Below are 16,595 nucleotides of genomic sequence, written 5' to 3'. Positions count from 1 at the left end.
TGACCTGGACCACCCCCGTCTAGGTCAGTTTTTAAGCAACCCACAGCTGTCGTTAAAAAAACCAGAGTTGCCTTGGTTTGTCTTGTGGTAGCACTGCATCTTGAGACAGATGTAGGGAAATAGAAATGTCAGTGTCACCGAGAGAACCTCATTGCTCCGACTGGAAATTTACACTCAATAAAAGGCCCGTTTATTGCAAAGAAGCCTGTCTAAAATTCCATGGAATTTTGTCGTTTGTTACTAATTATTGCTCCTATAAAAGATTATGCATTTTTAAATTTATTTCAAGTAAACTCTCTTAATTTGGACTTTACTAAAATTCAGACAGGGACTAAGTGATACTGTTTTTTAAAAAAAAAGCATTGCTGAAAACTTCATGGGATAAATATAACTATAAAAGGAATGTAAAAAGTATCTAAGAAAAATACTTTTTCTGAGAAGCCCAACTCTTCCTAAAATAGATATACTAATTCCAATTATTTTCTCTATTGATTTGAGTGCCCTCTTGGGAATTTTGCTGGCTGAAATTGAGTCATGCAAATAATAAAAATGCATTGCCTTAAAATAATACCCTATAATTAGAATGGTCACTAATTCAAACTGATCTTTTTTTATAACTGGTCTGAATTAGTGAGGCTTTTTATAGAATTACTAGCCACCATCAATTTAATGTGAAATGATGTAAAATTACTTTACTTAGTCCTTTTAGTAATATTATAGTTAAGAATATCAGACCAATAGGAGAAGAAACTTTGCTTATGAGTTTCACATTCTTCTCCTTTGATATATGGTGGGAACTATGCTTTTTCTTTTCTTTCTTTATTCTTTTTTTTTTTTTAATTGATGACTTCTTACTCTGCCTTTTTATTTTTTTTATCATCGAGGAAAATGAAACGTAGACAAACACATAGCTCAAATGCAGCTCTGAAACCGAATAAGGTAGCAACCTATTATTAAATTTGAGCAGACTAAACACTTTCTAGAAGAAGAATCAGGTTTCAAGCTTTCGCTTTGTGCTTGTCATTTAGACTTTGAAATAATCATACTTGCCCAGGCTGGAGCACTTGATGCTAGGCAGACGATGGGCTGATCGGAAAACTTAGCGCATTCCACTTTTTTCTCATCGTTCTAGCCCTGTCCTCGTTTTTCCTTCCCAGATGTAATGTGGTACAGGATTTCCTGTTGTATAACGGATGGGTGAATTCCTAAATCATAATGCTAAGTTTGTGGCTCTCTCCCGGGTAGATAGATACACAAGCAGGATCGCTGCGTGGGCATGTGTCCTTCACCCAACTGCGTGCGGAGGCAGCAGTTCTGTGAGGAGGGGCTCCTTCTCTCAAGACACAGATTTCCCATTCCAGGAAGGAAGTTAGATATCGAACGAGGACAAACGTTAGAAGGAGTCTGTCTATCCTTCCGGTGCCAGTCTTTCTTGTCGGGCGGGTAAACAGATCCCCAGGGACGTGTGAGATGAGTCGGAGAAGTGGTAAGCTTGCTCCCTTGCACCGGCCCCACGTGTCTCCTGAGAACACGGTGTGCTATTTGCAAACTGTCTGCGAGAAGGTAACACGCAGGTGCACGGGCAGCGCCGGCTCAGATTTACAAAGGGAATGACCACAGAACACTTTCCACTCGGGTCAAGTTCAGACTCAGAAGTTATTAACTTTCAGTTTCACTTGAGATTTGAGGTTATCCCCTTCTATCATTCAGATGGTCCTTGCTGAGGCAGAAACATTCAAAGAAAGGCGAGCAAATGGCCTCAAACAGTCATCTCAGATCTGAGTTCCCGCTGGAGCCAGTTCCTGTAAGTCCTTGGAGTGTGTGGTCCACAGAACAAACTTTAGTTATTATCCAGCAAGAAAGCATTGGCCCCTATCATTCAGGATATAGAAATTGCTGCTGCTCTAGCTAACGAGTGTATGCTCTTAGTTTTAAATAGGGTGTGGTTTACAAGAATTTTAATTTATGGCCATGGACATTACCCACTTACTTCGGGTCTAATTTCAGATGGAACAGTTATTTGACAAGGCATTCATGTGGCTAAGAACCTCTGCCTCTTTTATTTAAGCTGCTGATAGATTTAGCTGTTCCCTTTTTGAAGATTTGCACATTTCCTGGCTTACTTGGAACTGGTACCACGTGGGATCAAAGACAACTGGAGACCCTGTATTAATTCTAATAAATGTTAAAACAAAAGTTAAGCTCCATTGTCTGGTTCCTGTTGTAACTGGAAAAAATGGCTCATTCACAAGAAGAAAATGAATAAAAAATTAGGAACAGTATACCTTATCTATTCCAAATGTGGAGACGATATCTGTTTTGTTTTTCTCTCACTGTATTATACAGCAAAGAAAGTCACAGTTGGTTATGACTCTGGGGCCTTCATCTGGGTCTTTTGCTCTAGGGATGAAAAGGACCCAACTGTGTTTATGGCCCAGGGCTCCCCTTGTCCCCTCCCTTTTGTTTCCCTATTGTTGTAGAGAGACCCACCATAACAGACAGTGACATTACTATCCGTGTGCTATATGCTTCTTCAACCTCCTGTGCTGGTGTAGGTGGGTATGCGCTGGTATTTGGGAATAATTCTGCTTTAGAGAAGACATAAAGCATTCGTCAGCTTTGCTTGGGGATTGGCCCCCAAATGCCAACCTGAATTCGATTTCATGGATCATCTCACGAACTTGCCTCAAGGTTCAGGAGTTGCATGGAGCCTCTAGCGTGACTATTCTCTCCACCTGGCACCATGGCGCTCGACTTGTAAATCTCCAACGAAGAATCAGAGAGGAATAAAAGGAAAGTTAAAACCTGGAGAACTAAATTCTGACTGATGACAGGTGGTCTAATATTTCAATTCTGTTACGTTGTATTTTCTCAGGATTTTTTAGTCACAGATGTTTCTGCAAGTTGGTAGGGAGCCCGTGGAATTGTAATGCTGTTCTATTGTATGAAGGATTAAAAATCATTAATCCCAGGTATTTCAAAAGAACCGAGGATTGCTAGGATTACCAATTACTAATACGATTATGTGACTCAATTTCTAAATGGGGCCTGGGTGAGGTCCAGTGTCCTTATAGGTAAAATGGGGAACGTAGTTTTTACTAACTGTGGTTGGTGTGAAAAGTAATGAGATGGTGCAGAGAAACTACTTAGCACAGGCCTGGCACGGAATAAGCACCCGATAAGTTGAAGAATATGTATACCTGTATCCCCGCCCACACAGACGTGTTTTTTTATTTCCACTTTTAGGTCTTGTTTATTTACACCTTCAGTTCAGACAGCTCCTTTATCTGTATATCCAGTCCTTATCTTTGGCCTGAATGTTAGTGTCTAAGCAGCTGTTACTTGCATTCCCATTTAGATCCTCATTATATATTCCTTTAAATAGTTATATGTTTCTTTGAGCTAGTGAGAGCCACTTTTTAAAGAATTTTATTTAGAAAATGAAATTGAACCGGGTGACATTGATGAATAAGAGTACCTAGGTTTCAGGTAAATATTTCTATAGCATTTGAACGTTGATTCTGTTGTGTACCCATCACCTAAAATCAAGTCATTTTCTGTTACCGTATATTTGTCCCTCTTTACTCCCTTCCCCCTCCCCCCTCCCTCATATCCCCCTCTCCCTGGTAACCATGTTAGTTTTATCCATGTCCATGAGTCTCAGTTCCATAGCCCACCTATGTGTGAAATCATACAGTTCTTAGAGTTTTCTAATTTACTTATTTCACTCAGTATAATGTTCTCCCGGTCCATCCATGTTGTTGTCAATGGCAATATGTCATCATTTCTCATGGTTGAGTAGTATTCCATTGTAGATAGGTACCGCATCTTCTTTATCCAATCCTCTATCAAGGGACACTTTGGTTGTTGACAGTCACTTTTGAAGTGAACCCATTACAGTGGTGATTTTAGGAATCGTGTAACTTTAGAACTTTAGTTGAAAGATGAGGAATCTGAGGTCTAAAGAAGGTAGGTAATTTCTTCTGAATCACACGATTTCAAATCTATATTTCTGGGTTGTCAGCATTGTCTTACACATACAACAGGGTCCTTCAGGCTGGGAGAGAGCTGCACAAAGTACACAGTTCAGACTGAGAAGGGTTCTGTCTATAGGAAGGAGAGGACTCCATAGTGATAAGGTGGTTGCCAATTGTGTGGCCTTGTGCAAGTTATTTAACTCATTTCTTCATTTCTAAGACAACATGCACCCTACTTATCTCATAGAATGTTATGAGATCTAGACTCTACCAGGGGTCCCCAAACTTTTTACACAGAGGGCCAGTTCACTGTCCCTCAGACTGTTGGAGGGCCACCACATACAGTGCTCCTCTCACTGACCACCAATGAAAGAGGTGCCCCTTCCGGAAGTGCAGCGGGGGGCCGGATAAATGGCCTCAGGGGGCCTCATGTGGCCCACGGGCCGTAGTTTGGGGACCCCCGATCTAGACAATGTGGCTGAAATGTTGCTAAACTGCAAGATGCTTCATAAATGCTCATTTAATCTTTTATAAGCACACAACACAACTGTCATATATCTCTATTGGCTACATAGGTGTATATGTTGCATCTTAATAAACTAATTAATGCGCTAAGAAAACCATTTTCAGTTAAGCTCAATCCTTTGCATATCTTTTATTGGTTATGCCCAATGTAGGGTTATCTGTGAGGCTCTCTGTGTACTGCAAAGACAGCTCAGTATCTTCGAAATCAGGCAGAGCATAGGGAAGGAGGCAGATGGGGCTTGTTCTGCACTGGAATCCAAATCAGCCATGTGGTTACTACACAGGTAGAAAGGCCCTTGTCCATAGGGAGTCAGTGCCTCAGCAGCACTGATTAGATGGGGATATCAAGCTATTTTCAGCTTCCTGGATATCAAGCTATTTCTTTGCATCTCGGTGGATAATTTACCAGGATTAACTGCTCTCTGCATGACTTAGAAAAGTAAATACAATTCTAGTTTCTTGTCATAGGGGCATTTATAAGGCGAGAACAGAAATGACTAATTTGTTTTAATTTGAGGGCACTCTCCAGTTGGCTGGTGATGTCTTCGAGAACTGTGCAGAGATTTGAGACTGAATGTAGGTCATGCTGGACACGCGCCAGCATCGGTGCAGCAGTGTCTGCCGTGGGCTCAGGTGGAAGTAATATATTATATGTCCATAGTGGAAATAGCACCGAGGCCTTGGTTATGATCCTGGTGTTGCCACATCTACCCGGGAGACGTTGGACAAGACCTTCTTCATCGCTCCGGGCTTCGGTTTTCCTCATTTGCAAAAGAGTTGGCATGGCCAGACTTCTCTCCATGGCTCTCTCTGGCTTTTGTATCTCCTGTTTCCGAGTAAGGGACAGTGTGCACGGTTTTATTCATGTCAACTCAAGTCCACCTTCACCAAGGAAGATGACTGTCCTTAATGATTACAAAGGTGGAATCCTACCGTATTTACCTCATAGGCTCTTTAGATTCCAGAGAATGTGTGCGAAAAATTTTGTCAACTGAAAAGATGTTAAGTTTTGAATACTTAATATTAATAAATATTAAACCACAAAGATTGGCTTCAGATCTTCCAGTTTTCTAAGTATGTAGTAAGCTCTCTAGACAGTCAAAATATGAATAAAATTCTAATTCCTTTTAAAGAGTATTTTCAAAATATTTTTTTTAGTTACAGCAAAGAAAACTAAAGTTAATAATTATATTTTTAATGGGTGGGAGTTGAAGGTCTTTGACTTGGAACATTTTATTACCTGAGACTCTCAAAATGAGAGATAGAGTTGCTAAATTCTCCTCCATTAAGGAAAAAGAATCAACATGCCTGTGTGTTTCTTTTCTGTGTGCTATAAAAATTTACAACATCTTTTTTTTCCTTCCAGCTTTCTGAAATCAGACTTAACATGGACTCAGCAGATTTTTTTTTGGCCGGTTTTAGCTGAATCATTTTTTTTTCCAGTTAGAAAAAGTGATTCCACACATTGCAGTGTTATTTGTATGACATGAACCCCGAAAGTCAAGGGTGGGATCCCCTGAAATTGTCCCGAGGGAGGTTTAGAAATCCTTCCTCTACAGTAGCCGACTACGCATTGTGATCCTCCTTTGCAATTTATGGTTTTATTTTCTTTCAAGTCCTCGTTTTTATTTAAAGGGCTGGGAGAGGATGGATGGCCAGTCGGCATCTGAATTAAGACAAGGGGAGGGGAGTTGTGAATTGAGCGCATGCTTCCCGCTGACCTTTGAGGAAAAACTCCCATGAATGATCACGCGGTCTCTGTTTTCAGATCAGACTCCGACCCCAACGAGGTTCCTGAAGAACTGTGAGGAGGTGGGGCTCTTCAATGAGCTGGACTGCTCCCTGGAGCATGAGCTCAGGAAGGTGCAGGAGGAGGAGAGCAGCAAGCGGGTAGGTCGGCTTGGATGGACACCTGGACAGGTGTCTCCTCTAACTCCTGCTAGAGACTTCTGTGCGGATAATGGGTGGCCCTGCACATTGAGTGCCGACACGGCCTGGCCCTTCAACAGTATTTTTATCTACTGGCGAGTATCTAATGTTTAAAAACAAGATTGAATCCCTGATTGTGATAGACTGTGGAGCTAGAAAAATCAGAGAAAAACTGATATCTGATATATAAAATTCAAGCAAAGAAAAAACAACAACAACACATTACCTGATTCTAGAACCTGAGTCAGATAAACTCACAGACCTTTTTCTGTCCAAAATTAGTTATTTTACTTTGTTAAATACTTACCAGAAAGTCTTGACAGGGTATTGAGTACAGAAGACAAGACTCAAAGAGGCAACAGGTGAAGCGTTATAACAGTAGTAGAGGGGTTTCTCTGATTTTTGTCACAGGCTGGCGCTGCCTGGTGTCCGTAATCTGCCCAGTGGGTCGCCAGTGGGCTCACAGTTACTCTCTAGTCGTACTATTGAACATCTCTCTCTATTGAGACAAACAGCGTAACTACAAGTGTGGATTATTTGTTCATACAAGGGTAGAAAATCCACTTTATGAATTCTTCTAGAACGTACTCAGTTTTATTGTAGTGTTGTGCTGGCATTTTCAAATCATTTTTATATGATTAAGGAAAGGAAATGAGGTCATAGGTAAGTGTGATAATGAAGCCTTTCAGTATTTTTTTCATTGTTTTTATAGAGCATTATTGAATGATCAAAATGTACGAAACAACAATTTAGACACATTCCATGAACAGTCTTACAATGTGAGTGTTAATTGATAGGAAGGACCAGCTAGAGTGTAATGGGGTTCTGAAGTCCCAGCTGTTCCATCCAGAGAAGAAATTTTAAAAGGCTCTGATATTTCTTTAAGTGTTTCAAAACCTTTGAATCCTCTTCTATGTGAAATTTTAATAATCCCTCTTGACCAGGTTTTTCATGTCGTGTTTTCACATCCAAATGGTCAGGGACTTGTATCCAGTCTGTACTGCTTTAGAAAAAATCATGAAAATAGGTGAAGGTTACAGTATAAAATCTCAATCAACTCGTTTTGTTTGTTTGTAATTAATTTGTCATTCATTCTTCATGCTCTTATTCCCACCATCTCAGTGAGATGAGGGCCTTTAAAAATATATATATATATATATATATGTATATATGTTTATTAATTTTAGAAAGAGAAGAATAGGGGGAGGAGAGAGAGAGAGAGAGAGAGAGAGAGAGAGAGAGAGAGAGACTGATTTGTTCTTCCACTTATTTATGCATTCATTGTCTAACTCCTGTATGTGCCCTGATCAGGGATTGAACCTACAATCTTGGCGTAGTGGGATGCCGCTCCAACCAACTGAACTATCTGGCCCAGGCTTCTCTTTCTTTTTAAACCAACACTTATTTAGCACATATTTGCCAGGCACTGTTCCGAGCACTTAAAAAAAAAACTCAATTAAAAAAAAGGTGTATACTTGATATCTCATTGCAATTGAAATAGATTTCTTAAAAAAACAAAACACCATGAAAACGACAAGAGAAAAGAAGAACCCCAAACTAAAAAGTATAGTAAATTTTCTTGGTTGAGTAATAAATTTAGTTCTTCTGGTAAGCATGGTGTATGTAAAAGACTAAGGGATTAAGTTCATTTATTCCTCAAGATAGTCGAGGTCGGCTTCTTAGATCAAATTGTACAATGTAAAAGATGTGTACTTGGTTATATTGTTTTCATTTCTGGTAGAGTGGCTTTAACTGAAGTAAAAGCCTTCGGTGTTCCTGAAGACGTTTACCCAGGACAGCGTTAGGGAGCCCATGGTAGGGTATGACTTTAGAAGGTCTCCATTGCGTTGTATTCATGATCTCCTATATGAAGTCCCGGGGAAGGAAAGTCTTGCAGATCTGAATTCCAGGAAATAGTTTGCTTCCCTTGAGGAATTGAAATATTGTCTCCTTGTGGACCTGAGAATCATGTAACTGGTTCTGTTTCTCTTTTTGCTTTGACTGCTTGGTTAACGTGAAGCCAAATTTACTGCTTAACTTGGAGAACTCTTCAGAACACGGTTATTAGGGTATTTTACTTCCTCCCCCCAGACTAGATTTTCAGTTCCAGTTTATATTTCCTCTGGTCCTGATTGTTCATTTAAGAAACATTTTCATGCTATCCATTTTTTTGTGTGTGTGAGTTCATTTTGATTCCTTATGAGTTGAGAAAGAGTATAAATATTCAAACTTTAAAAGTGAAGATAATTAGGCAAGCAAAGTTGAAAAAGGACTTGTATTTGTAGAAAAAAGAAGTCTTTTCTCTCTTTTAAATGTTGCCTTTAGCCATGTGTTGATTTCTTTTTTTTTTTTTTTTTTTTTTGTATTTTTCTGAAGCTGGAAACGGGGAGAGACAGACAGACTCCCGCATGCGCCCGACCGGGATCCACCCGGCACGCCCACCAGGGGCGAAGCTCTGCCCACCAGGGGGCAATGCTCTGCCCCTCCGGGGCGTCGCTCTGCCACGACCAGAGCCATTCTAGCGCCTGGGGCAGAGGCCAAGGAGCCATCCCCAGAGCCCGGGCCATCTTTGCTCCAATGGAGCCTTGGCTGCGGGAGGAGAAGAGAGACAGAGAGGAAGGAGGGGGGGTGGAGAAGCAAATGGGCACTTCTCCTATGTGCCCTGGCCGGGAATCGAACCCGGGTCCCCCGCACGCCAGGCAGATGCTCTACCGCTGAGCCAACAGGCCAGGGCCATGTGTTGATTTCTTGATGGGTGTGCGGTATGGGGGTGGGGTCCTGTGGCCAGCTGTCCCCATGGTTTGGGGGCAGACCCCTCAGCAGACCACTGTCACAAGCCTCAAGGGCACTTGCATGCCCCGGAAGGTGGGCAGCTCTGAGGCTGTTGTGGTATCTTCCTCCTTGGCCTCATTCACACCAGATGGGTCAGATCCAGCCTCGGGCAGCTCTACAAGAGGGCATCTCCTCCAGGCCCAGGGCATGGTGACTCATCCAGGCGGCTGTGTTCATGGCTTCTGCTCTGGCCTTTCTTTGGAAGCCGCAGGGTGGGCCAGTGAGGAGGAGATGCTCTCCAGTCTGCCAATGTGGTTTTACCCTCCTTTGGACCACAGTTCTTCGGCTACCAATATCTCTATCATAGCCAACCCCAGCTTAAAGTGTAGGAATACATCTCTTTATTGAATGCATCCCTTATAGTTACTGAGTGCTGTCTTCTCCTTCTTCCCTTCTGCTCCACATTCAGGTAAATGATTTCTTTTTATTTCTGTGTCCACAACTCTCTTCTGGTTTCTTTTCCTCCTTGTCTTCTATTCTAATAAAAGACTTGCATTAGTTTCCTCAGCATGATTTGGGAAAGTGGGAGATGTATTAATTTATCTGGAGAATTTGTTTAAAAAAGTTCCTGCTAGAACTTTCTACGTACTTTATACAAAAATATTCAGAAGATTGGGCTGGTCCTTCCCAACACCTTTAAATTTCTAGCTGTAGTTTAGTCAAGAAAATTCTATTAAAGAGCAATCAGAGAATTGATCCTTGCTTAGCCCGTGTGGCTGTACGTTGGGGAAAGTTATATTCTACAGACTATCTGTAATCCTAGCACCCTTTTCCAAAAGTATCCAAATGTGTGTATAGCGCGAGGACAGGCTAGAGACACGCCACGGTCCCTGGAAAAAGCCCCCAAATCTATATCTGTATCATAAATAGCAGGCAACACATTCCACAGTTGCCTCAATTTCCCATATTAGTATAAGCTCAAAAAATTTTAAGGAGATTTTTCCCCCTTGGAAAAGCATCCATTACACACAAGCATCATACATTTAAGCTTGCTCATGGCTTAGAAGTCAGGTTAGTCCATGTCCTAAAACAGATGAGAAACGTTTGTTCATTATTTATCCAATCAAGAAATACTTTTGAGTGTCCACCATGTGCCAGGCACTGCCCAAGGCATTGGTGAATGCACTACTGACTAAGGCGGGTAAGAAAAAGAAAATAAGATTGCTTTCATGTAACTTACTTCTACTGGGCAAGACAAACAAGAAGCAAGTAAAGACAGTGAAATGTATAACACGTCAGAAGATGGTAAGTGCTATGGAGAGAAGTATGGCAGGGAGGGGCACAGGGGTGGTCAGGGAGGGCGTGGCGGTAAGTGGGTGTGTTAGAGAAGGCCTGGACCAGGGACCTGCTGGGAGAAGAGTGTTGCAAGTGCAGAGAGCAGTAAGGACAACGCCCTGAGGCTAGAGGGTGCTCAGTGGGTTGCAGGAATTGTGAAGAGGCCAGTTTGACTGCAGGAGAGTATGTAATAACACTAAACAGTGGGTGTGGGAGGGCAGAGCCAGGAAGGCCTGAAGGTTCTGGCTTTTACTCTGAGTGACATGGGGACCCATGGAACAGTTTTGAGCAGAGGAGTGAGAGTCTGACTTATGTATTGGAAATGTCACCTTGGCTGCTGAGTTGAAAGAAAGCTTTGGGAGGGCCTCAGTAGAGAAAGACCAGTGAGGACAGTATTGAAAGAGTCTGGATTAAAGATGGTGGCATATTGGTCAAGATGGAGATGGGGCAGGAGGATTAGATTCTGGATATATTCTGAAGAGGGAGTCACTAGGATTGGCTGAGGGTTCGATAGTAGAAAGAATGGAGTCAACCTGGCCTGTGGTGGTGCAGTGGATAAAGCATTGACCTGGAATGCTGAGGTTGCTGGTTCAAAACCCTGAGCTTGCCCAGTCAAGGCACATATTAGAAGGAACTAGTATGAGTTGATGCTTCCAGCTCCATCTCCACTCTCTTCTCTTTCTCTCTTTTTCCTCTCTCTAAAACCAATAAATTAAATTGAAAGAAAGAAAGAAAAGAAAAGAAAGGAAAGAAAGGGAGGGAGAGAGGGAGAGAGAAAGGGAGGGAGGGAGGGAGAGAGAAAGGGAGGGAGGAAGGGAGAGAGGGAGGGAGGAAGGAAGAAAGAAAAGAAAAAGAGGAAGGAAGGAAGGAGAAAGAAAGAAAAAGAGAGAGAAAGAAAAAAGAAAAGAAAAAAAGAGAAAGAAAGAAAGAAAGAAAGAAAGAAAGAAAGAAAGAAAGAGAAAGAAAGAAAGAAAGAAAGAAAGAAGAAAAGAGGGAAGGGAGGGAGGGGGGAGGGAGGGAGGGAGGGAGGAAGGACGGATGGACAAATTCAAGTTTTGGCTGAAGCAACTAGAAGAATGGAGTTGCCTGTGGGAGGAGCAGGTCCGAGGGGGATGTGGAGAGGATTAGTTTTAGAATTGTTAAATGGAGATTTCGAGCCAGCAGATGGATATATATGGTCTGTAATTCAGGAGTGGTGACCTATCAGGAGATGTAAATTTGGGAGTCATCTGCAGATCAGTGTTGTTGAAACACTTGAGACCAGTTGGAATCACCTGGGCCAGGAGTAAACAGAGATGAAGTAGAGAAAAGGGCTGAGCAAGGAACTTGGCAGAGCCTTCCAGAATCTTCCACAACAGAGTATTCAGCTATCCTCAGTGGCCAGCGATGAAACTGCAGCTCATGAGGCATGAAGAACTGAATCAAGCATGGGAACTCCTGCAGTAATGCTGAACGGAGCGCAATACTGTGTCTGGCCGTTGGCACACTTCTGTATTAGAGGGAAATAAAAGATTTTTTTAAAAAGATAAAGAAAGAAAGAGGAGGGTGAATTGTTCTTTTATTTTTAAAATTTCTTTCTTTTTAAAAAAATTGAATAAAATATATCTAGGAAGCCAGAGAGAGCTTCACCATCTGATAGCAGTTGTGTGCAAGTGTGTGTGTGTGTGTATGTGTGTGTGTGTGTGTGTGTGTGTAAGAAAGGAAGGGGAGTTGAAAGGACTAGAAATTAACTCCTTTGTCTTGCTGAGAGAAATAACAGCATTCCAACCTAACGTGGTGGAGGACCCTGAAGATGAAAAGTGCTGTGTGTAAGTGCTAAGTGTTGTTATTCTCCCAGAGGACTGAAATCCGACTCATTATGCTGATGCAGCAATAGCAAATTAGGGCATTTCCATGCTCTAGAATTCCTACCCAAATGATGAAAAGTGCAGTCTATTCCCAGAGGGTGTTGACTGTTTAACACATGGGAACAAGGGACAAGCTACAATCTTAAGATCTTGGATCCCAGCTCAACAGGAGTCATGGAACAGGGCATGGCCAGGTCAGCCTCGGCTCGGAAAAGTAGGCTGCCCGATCTGATTAAATTCTGTACCTGGAAATCATGTTATCCGACACCGCCAGCCATCGGGGGAGAGAGGGTGCAGAGAGGGAGGCGCTCTGCTCCGCTTTGCTTTGGTACACAGTCTTGTTCTATCAGCCACTAGCTGCTGCGCTGCTCTCTGGGGAAGGCATGGGGGCGCTGGGCGGAAAAGACAAGACACGGAATGCAGCAAAGTTGCAACAGCTGCGTGTTTCTGGTTATGTTATGTTTTCTATGATATTTGTGTAAAACGATCCCTCCGTCCTCCAGAAGTCTGGAGAAAAAAAAAAAAAATTCCGAAACTTAAATTTGGTTTTATCCAGATACTAAAAATGTCTCCGTGTTTGCTGAATCCTAGTAGATGAGACTGCTTTTTGATCTTTTCTGGTTTTTTATTGGTTGTTGTTCCATTTTTTTGTCAGTTTGATCGAAGAGGAAACCCCCCACTGGCAATGTTCTAAGAGACGAGCTATTTCTTTCCCCATCCCAATGACTAGACATTCTAACCCTTATATAAAAAGGATTCTTTCTTCCTTCCCATTTCAGTACACTACAGTTTTCTCCTGATCTGTGTAAATCACCCCCAACTTCGGTGGGATGGGACCCTGCGAGAGACGCTGATTTGGCCTTTGCCCTTGCGCCCCGCTCGGGGGAACGACTACACCTGTGGATAAACTGGAAGCTATTTCACGTCTTTGAGTTTCCTGGGATTTAGGATGGATGATACAGTCCTAACAGGGTTAGTGAGAGCTGGGCATCCCTGTCCATATATGCCAGCGAATCACAATGTGATCCGAGGCTCCGCCTCAGTTTTAAAATGGAGTAGGAAATAAAATAAACTCACAGTATTTCTTTTTGGTTTAGGCTTTTTAGGTGTTATTTATTTATTTATTTATTTATTTATTTATTTATTTTTGTGGAAAGTCCAGGTCTCCTCAAAGTAGCAAAATGCATTGTCGCCTTGCAGAGAGTGAGCACTTGTATCAGGTGTATTTGACTTGATGATGAGGGAAGGCCCATGGCTTAGAGCAGGCGTCCCCAAACTACGGCCCGCGGGCCGCAATGCGGCCCCGAGGCCATTTACCCAGCCCCCACTGCACTTCTGGAAGGGGCACCTCTTTCATTGGTGGCCAGTGAGAGGACCACTGTATTTGGCAGCCCTCCAATGGTCTGAGGGACAGTGAACTGGACCCCTGTGTAAAAAGTTTGAAGACCCCTGGAGGGAGGAGCGGGGCGTTTGTTCCTCTCGTCCCTGGGAGAATTTGTATATTTGGATAACGTGGACCTTAATGGATGAGTCCTTATGACCTGATTTTCACACGAAAGAGAACCTATCGTACCGCTGGAGGCTGAGGATTTACTGTCTAACGCTAAGTCATCGGGCAGTTCACGGCTCTGCCTTCAGCAGCGGTGATGACGGCCGTAATTGCGGACGGGTGTCTCGGCCTGTGAGTGGCAGGTTTTACTGCGCTCTGAGTTCAGTATTAAGCAACTAGGTTTGTTGTTTTTTTTTGTCATAGGTTTTATTTATAATTGCTATCACGTGACATTTATTCTGGCAAGGTAGTAGGCCTCTCTGCCTGAGGTCTTTTTAAGAACTGATCACAAGGCTCTCAGAGGCTAAAGCTTGAATTAGAAAAGTCTTACATTCATTCCTGGCTGTGACAGGTGTTCTCGTGAGAGGTGCTGATGTTTCCACCTGAAGCTATGGGGTCCAAAGATTGGGATGATCTCCTCTGTTGACGATGTCACATGAAAATTACTTCGAGGGAAACTGGGCATTGACTTGGGGAGCCTCACTGTTTGTGTTGGAAATTTTGCAGAATAACATCACAGTTCCTTGCGCCAGTATTTCCTGTTCAGTTGTGACTGGGTATGGTACTGATCAAAGTACTTACCTATTCATGAAGCCTATTCAGGTCCACATAGGACATGTGGGACATGTGATTAATGATCATTTGATTTTGGACCGCTCACTAACAGGGATTAATTACAGGTGGTCACGCCAGCCCTGTTTCCCCTGTTTAAAGTATGGAGGAATAAACTATCAAGAGGGACAGAAAAGACAGTTGACAGGCACTCACTGAGGAGCACCAGCAGCAGGAGCACCAGGTGCCGGCTTTTCCCGACCTCTCTGTTCGGTCTCCGGTCTCCGTCTCCTCGTCTGCTGGTTGTGTTCACTCGCAGGGGGTTCCTGTTTCCACCTGCTCTCCAGGTCGCCTCACAGCTGACCAATCAGCTCCACCCAGTTTCTCCCTTTCTCTGCACATCTAGCCCTCGTGTTGGACTTGAACATCCATCTCTAATCCCCGGCTGTTTCTGACACCCCCATTTGAATACAACGCTGCTGTTTCTAACTCAGCTTGCCCCACTCGATCGGTGCTGAGGGCTTCCCAGCGCAGACCCGGTGCCCTGTCTGACGGCCCTGGTCCCGCCCACCGCAGGCGTGGCCGGGCCGCCCCTCCCTCCTTTGCCGGTTCTCTAGGTCCAAACAGCCTCCTAGGAGAGAGTTCTCAGAGCCTGTCTGCGTTTTCCATTTCCCTCACCTCAAGTTCAGACCGTCATCACTTCCCACTGGGTTATTGCTACAAATTCCAAGAAAGATTTTTTTGGCCTCCAGCCTAACTTTAAAGAAATACTTAGCATTAAGTGTTATGGCCAAACTGAATGCATTTAAAAAAAAAAGTGAAAATAAACTGAAATGTTTAAAAGTAAAATAATAATAATAATAATAATCTTGAAGATGTTTGCCTGTCACTTGCGGTTAAAAGTTCCTTCAAATGTTGTCATTGTTAAAAGGTAGAGGGATCGGCATGAGATGCTACAGGTAGGAAAGAAAGCATGTTGGAGGATGTTAAACACAGTCGTGATTCTACAACATCCTATACGTGGAATTTATTTAAAAGAGCCAAAGCAGGGGTGGGGGAGGGGCACTAAAATGACGCCCCGCCCCCCAAAAAAAGAAACCCAAAATAATCAAAAACACCGTGAGCCCAGAAGTTCCCTGGGGACTACAATCAACCCCAACTTGGGCCGTGAGGACCTCTTGCTTGGCCTGGCTTCCCACCAGGTGGCCTTACTGCAGTTGACAATTAGCCCAATTGAATTATTTGGCTGGGAGGATCCTTGCTAAAACAGTTATGAAACTCAGCTTTAAGGGCTGAGGAAAAAAGGCAGCTTTTCGCAGCGGGAGACACTCTCAACAGGGTGATTTTTCTGGTCCAGGTTGGGTTGGGTTGAAATCATTTCTTACCTATCTTGAGGCAGGCAAGCCAGCCAGGCTGGAATTTCAAGGTATTGACCCAAAGAAAACACCGACAGCAAATGGGCATTGTCCTTTGACAGACTCAGCGTCCAGCTGTGAGTAATTCAGGACTTCCAATGCGCCAGACAGGCGCAGAGAGGCGGGCGCGTACCTGGACGCAGGCGTCGTCGTCAGCATCTGCAGAGGAAACTGGGTTGTCCTCCGGTAATGCCCTGCAGTTGTGTTCCCAAAGGCAAGCAGGAAAACAGACCTGTTTTCTGGGCCAGATTAAAACAAAATGTCTAAAAGATGAAGCTTCCGTTCGAGGCAGAAAACAGCCCTCACATTTGGAAAATTGGACCAAATGTTAGACGACACAGTAAGCATCTGCCGCTAGGAGTCAGGTAAGCCTGGGCCCCTCGCAGAGATGCGAGCAAAAATTGACGTTGTAAAAAGGGGAAAAGGAAAATAATATAATAGTTGCAAGAGTTCCTGCCTCCATCATCTCATAAATCCAGGTGAACGTTAAGTACAGCTAAGAGCAGGCATGGGAGCGATTTGCTCTGGGATCCCTGCCCCAGCATTTGTGCGCCGTTAAGTTATTTCCATATTGATAAGGCGGAGGGCAGGCACTGGGATTCCGCGCATTCCTCCTGTCCAGCTTTCCAGCACGTTGGCTGTCAACTCAAACTCGTGGTGCAATTACTGATTTTCACATCAGAACCCAACGGGA

The 16,595-nt window shown here is 43.3% G+C and overlaps 1 protein-coding gene across 2 annotated transcripts in view; it reads left to right on the top strand.

The window, feature by feature from the left end:
• Positions 1-16,595, top strand: part of CREB5 (cAMP responsive element binding protein 5) — a 407,936-nt gene that overhangs the window by 84,889 nt on the left and 306,452 nt on the right. For both annotated transcript variants that reach the window (XM_066354151.1, XM_066354152.1), the window contains exon 4: positions 6,271-6,392. In XM_066354151.1, the coding sequence (XP_066210248.1) occupies positions 6,271-6,392 (122 nt within the window). The remainder of the gene's footprint in view (positions 1-6,270; positions 6,393-16,595) is intronic.

The sequence above is a fragment of the Saccopteryx leptura genome, chromosome 12 (assembly GCF_036850995.1).
Source record: "Saccopteryx leptura isolate mSacLep1 chromosome 12, mSacLep1_pri_phased_curated, whole genome shotgun sequence".
Taxonomy (NCBI): domain Eukaryota; kingdom Metazoa; phylum Chordata; class Mammalia; order Chiroptera; family Emballonuridae; genus Saccopteryx; species Saccopteryx leptura.
The sequence above is the reverse complement of the archived record's forward strand: the minus strand, read 5'-3'. Positions and strand labels throughout refer to the sequence as shown.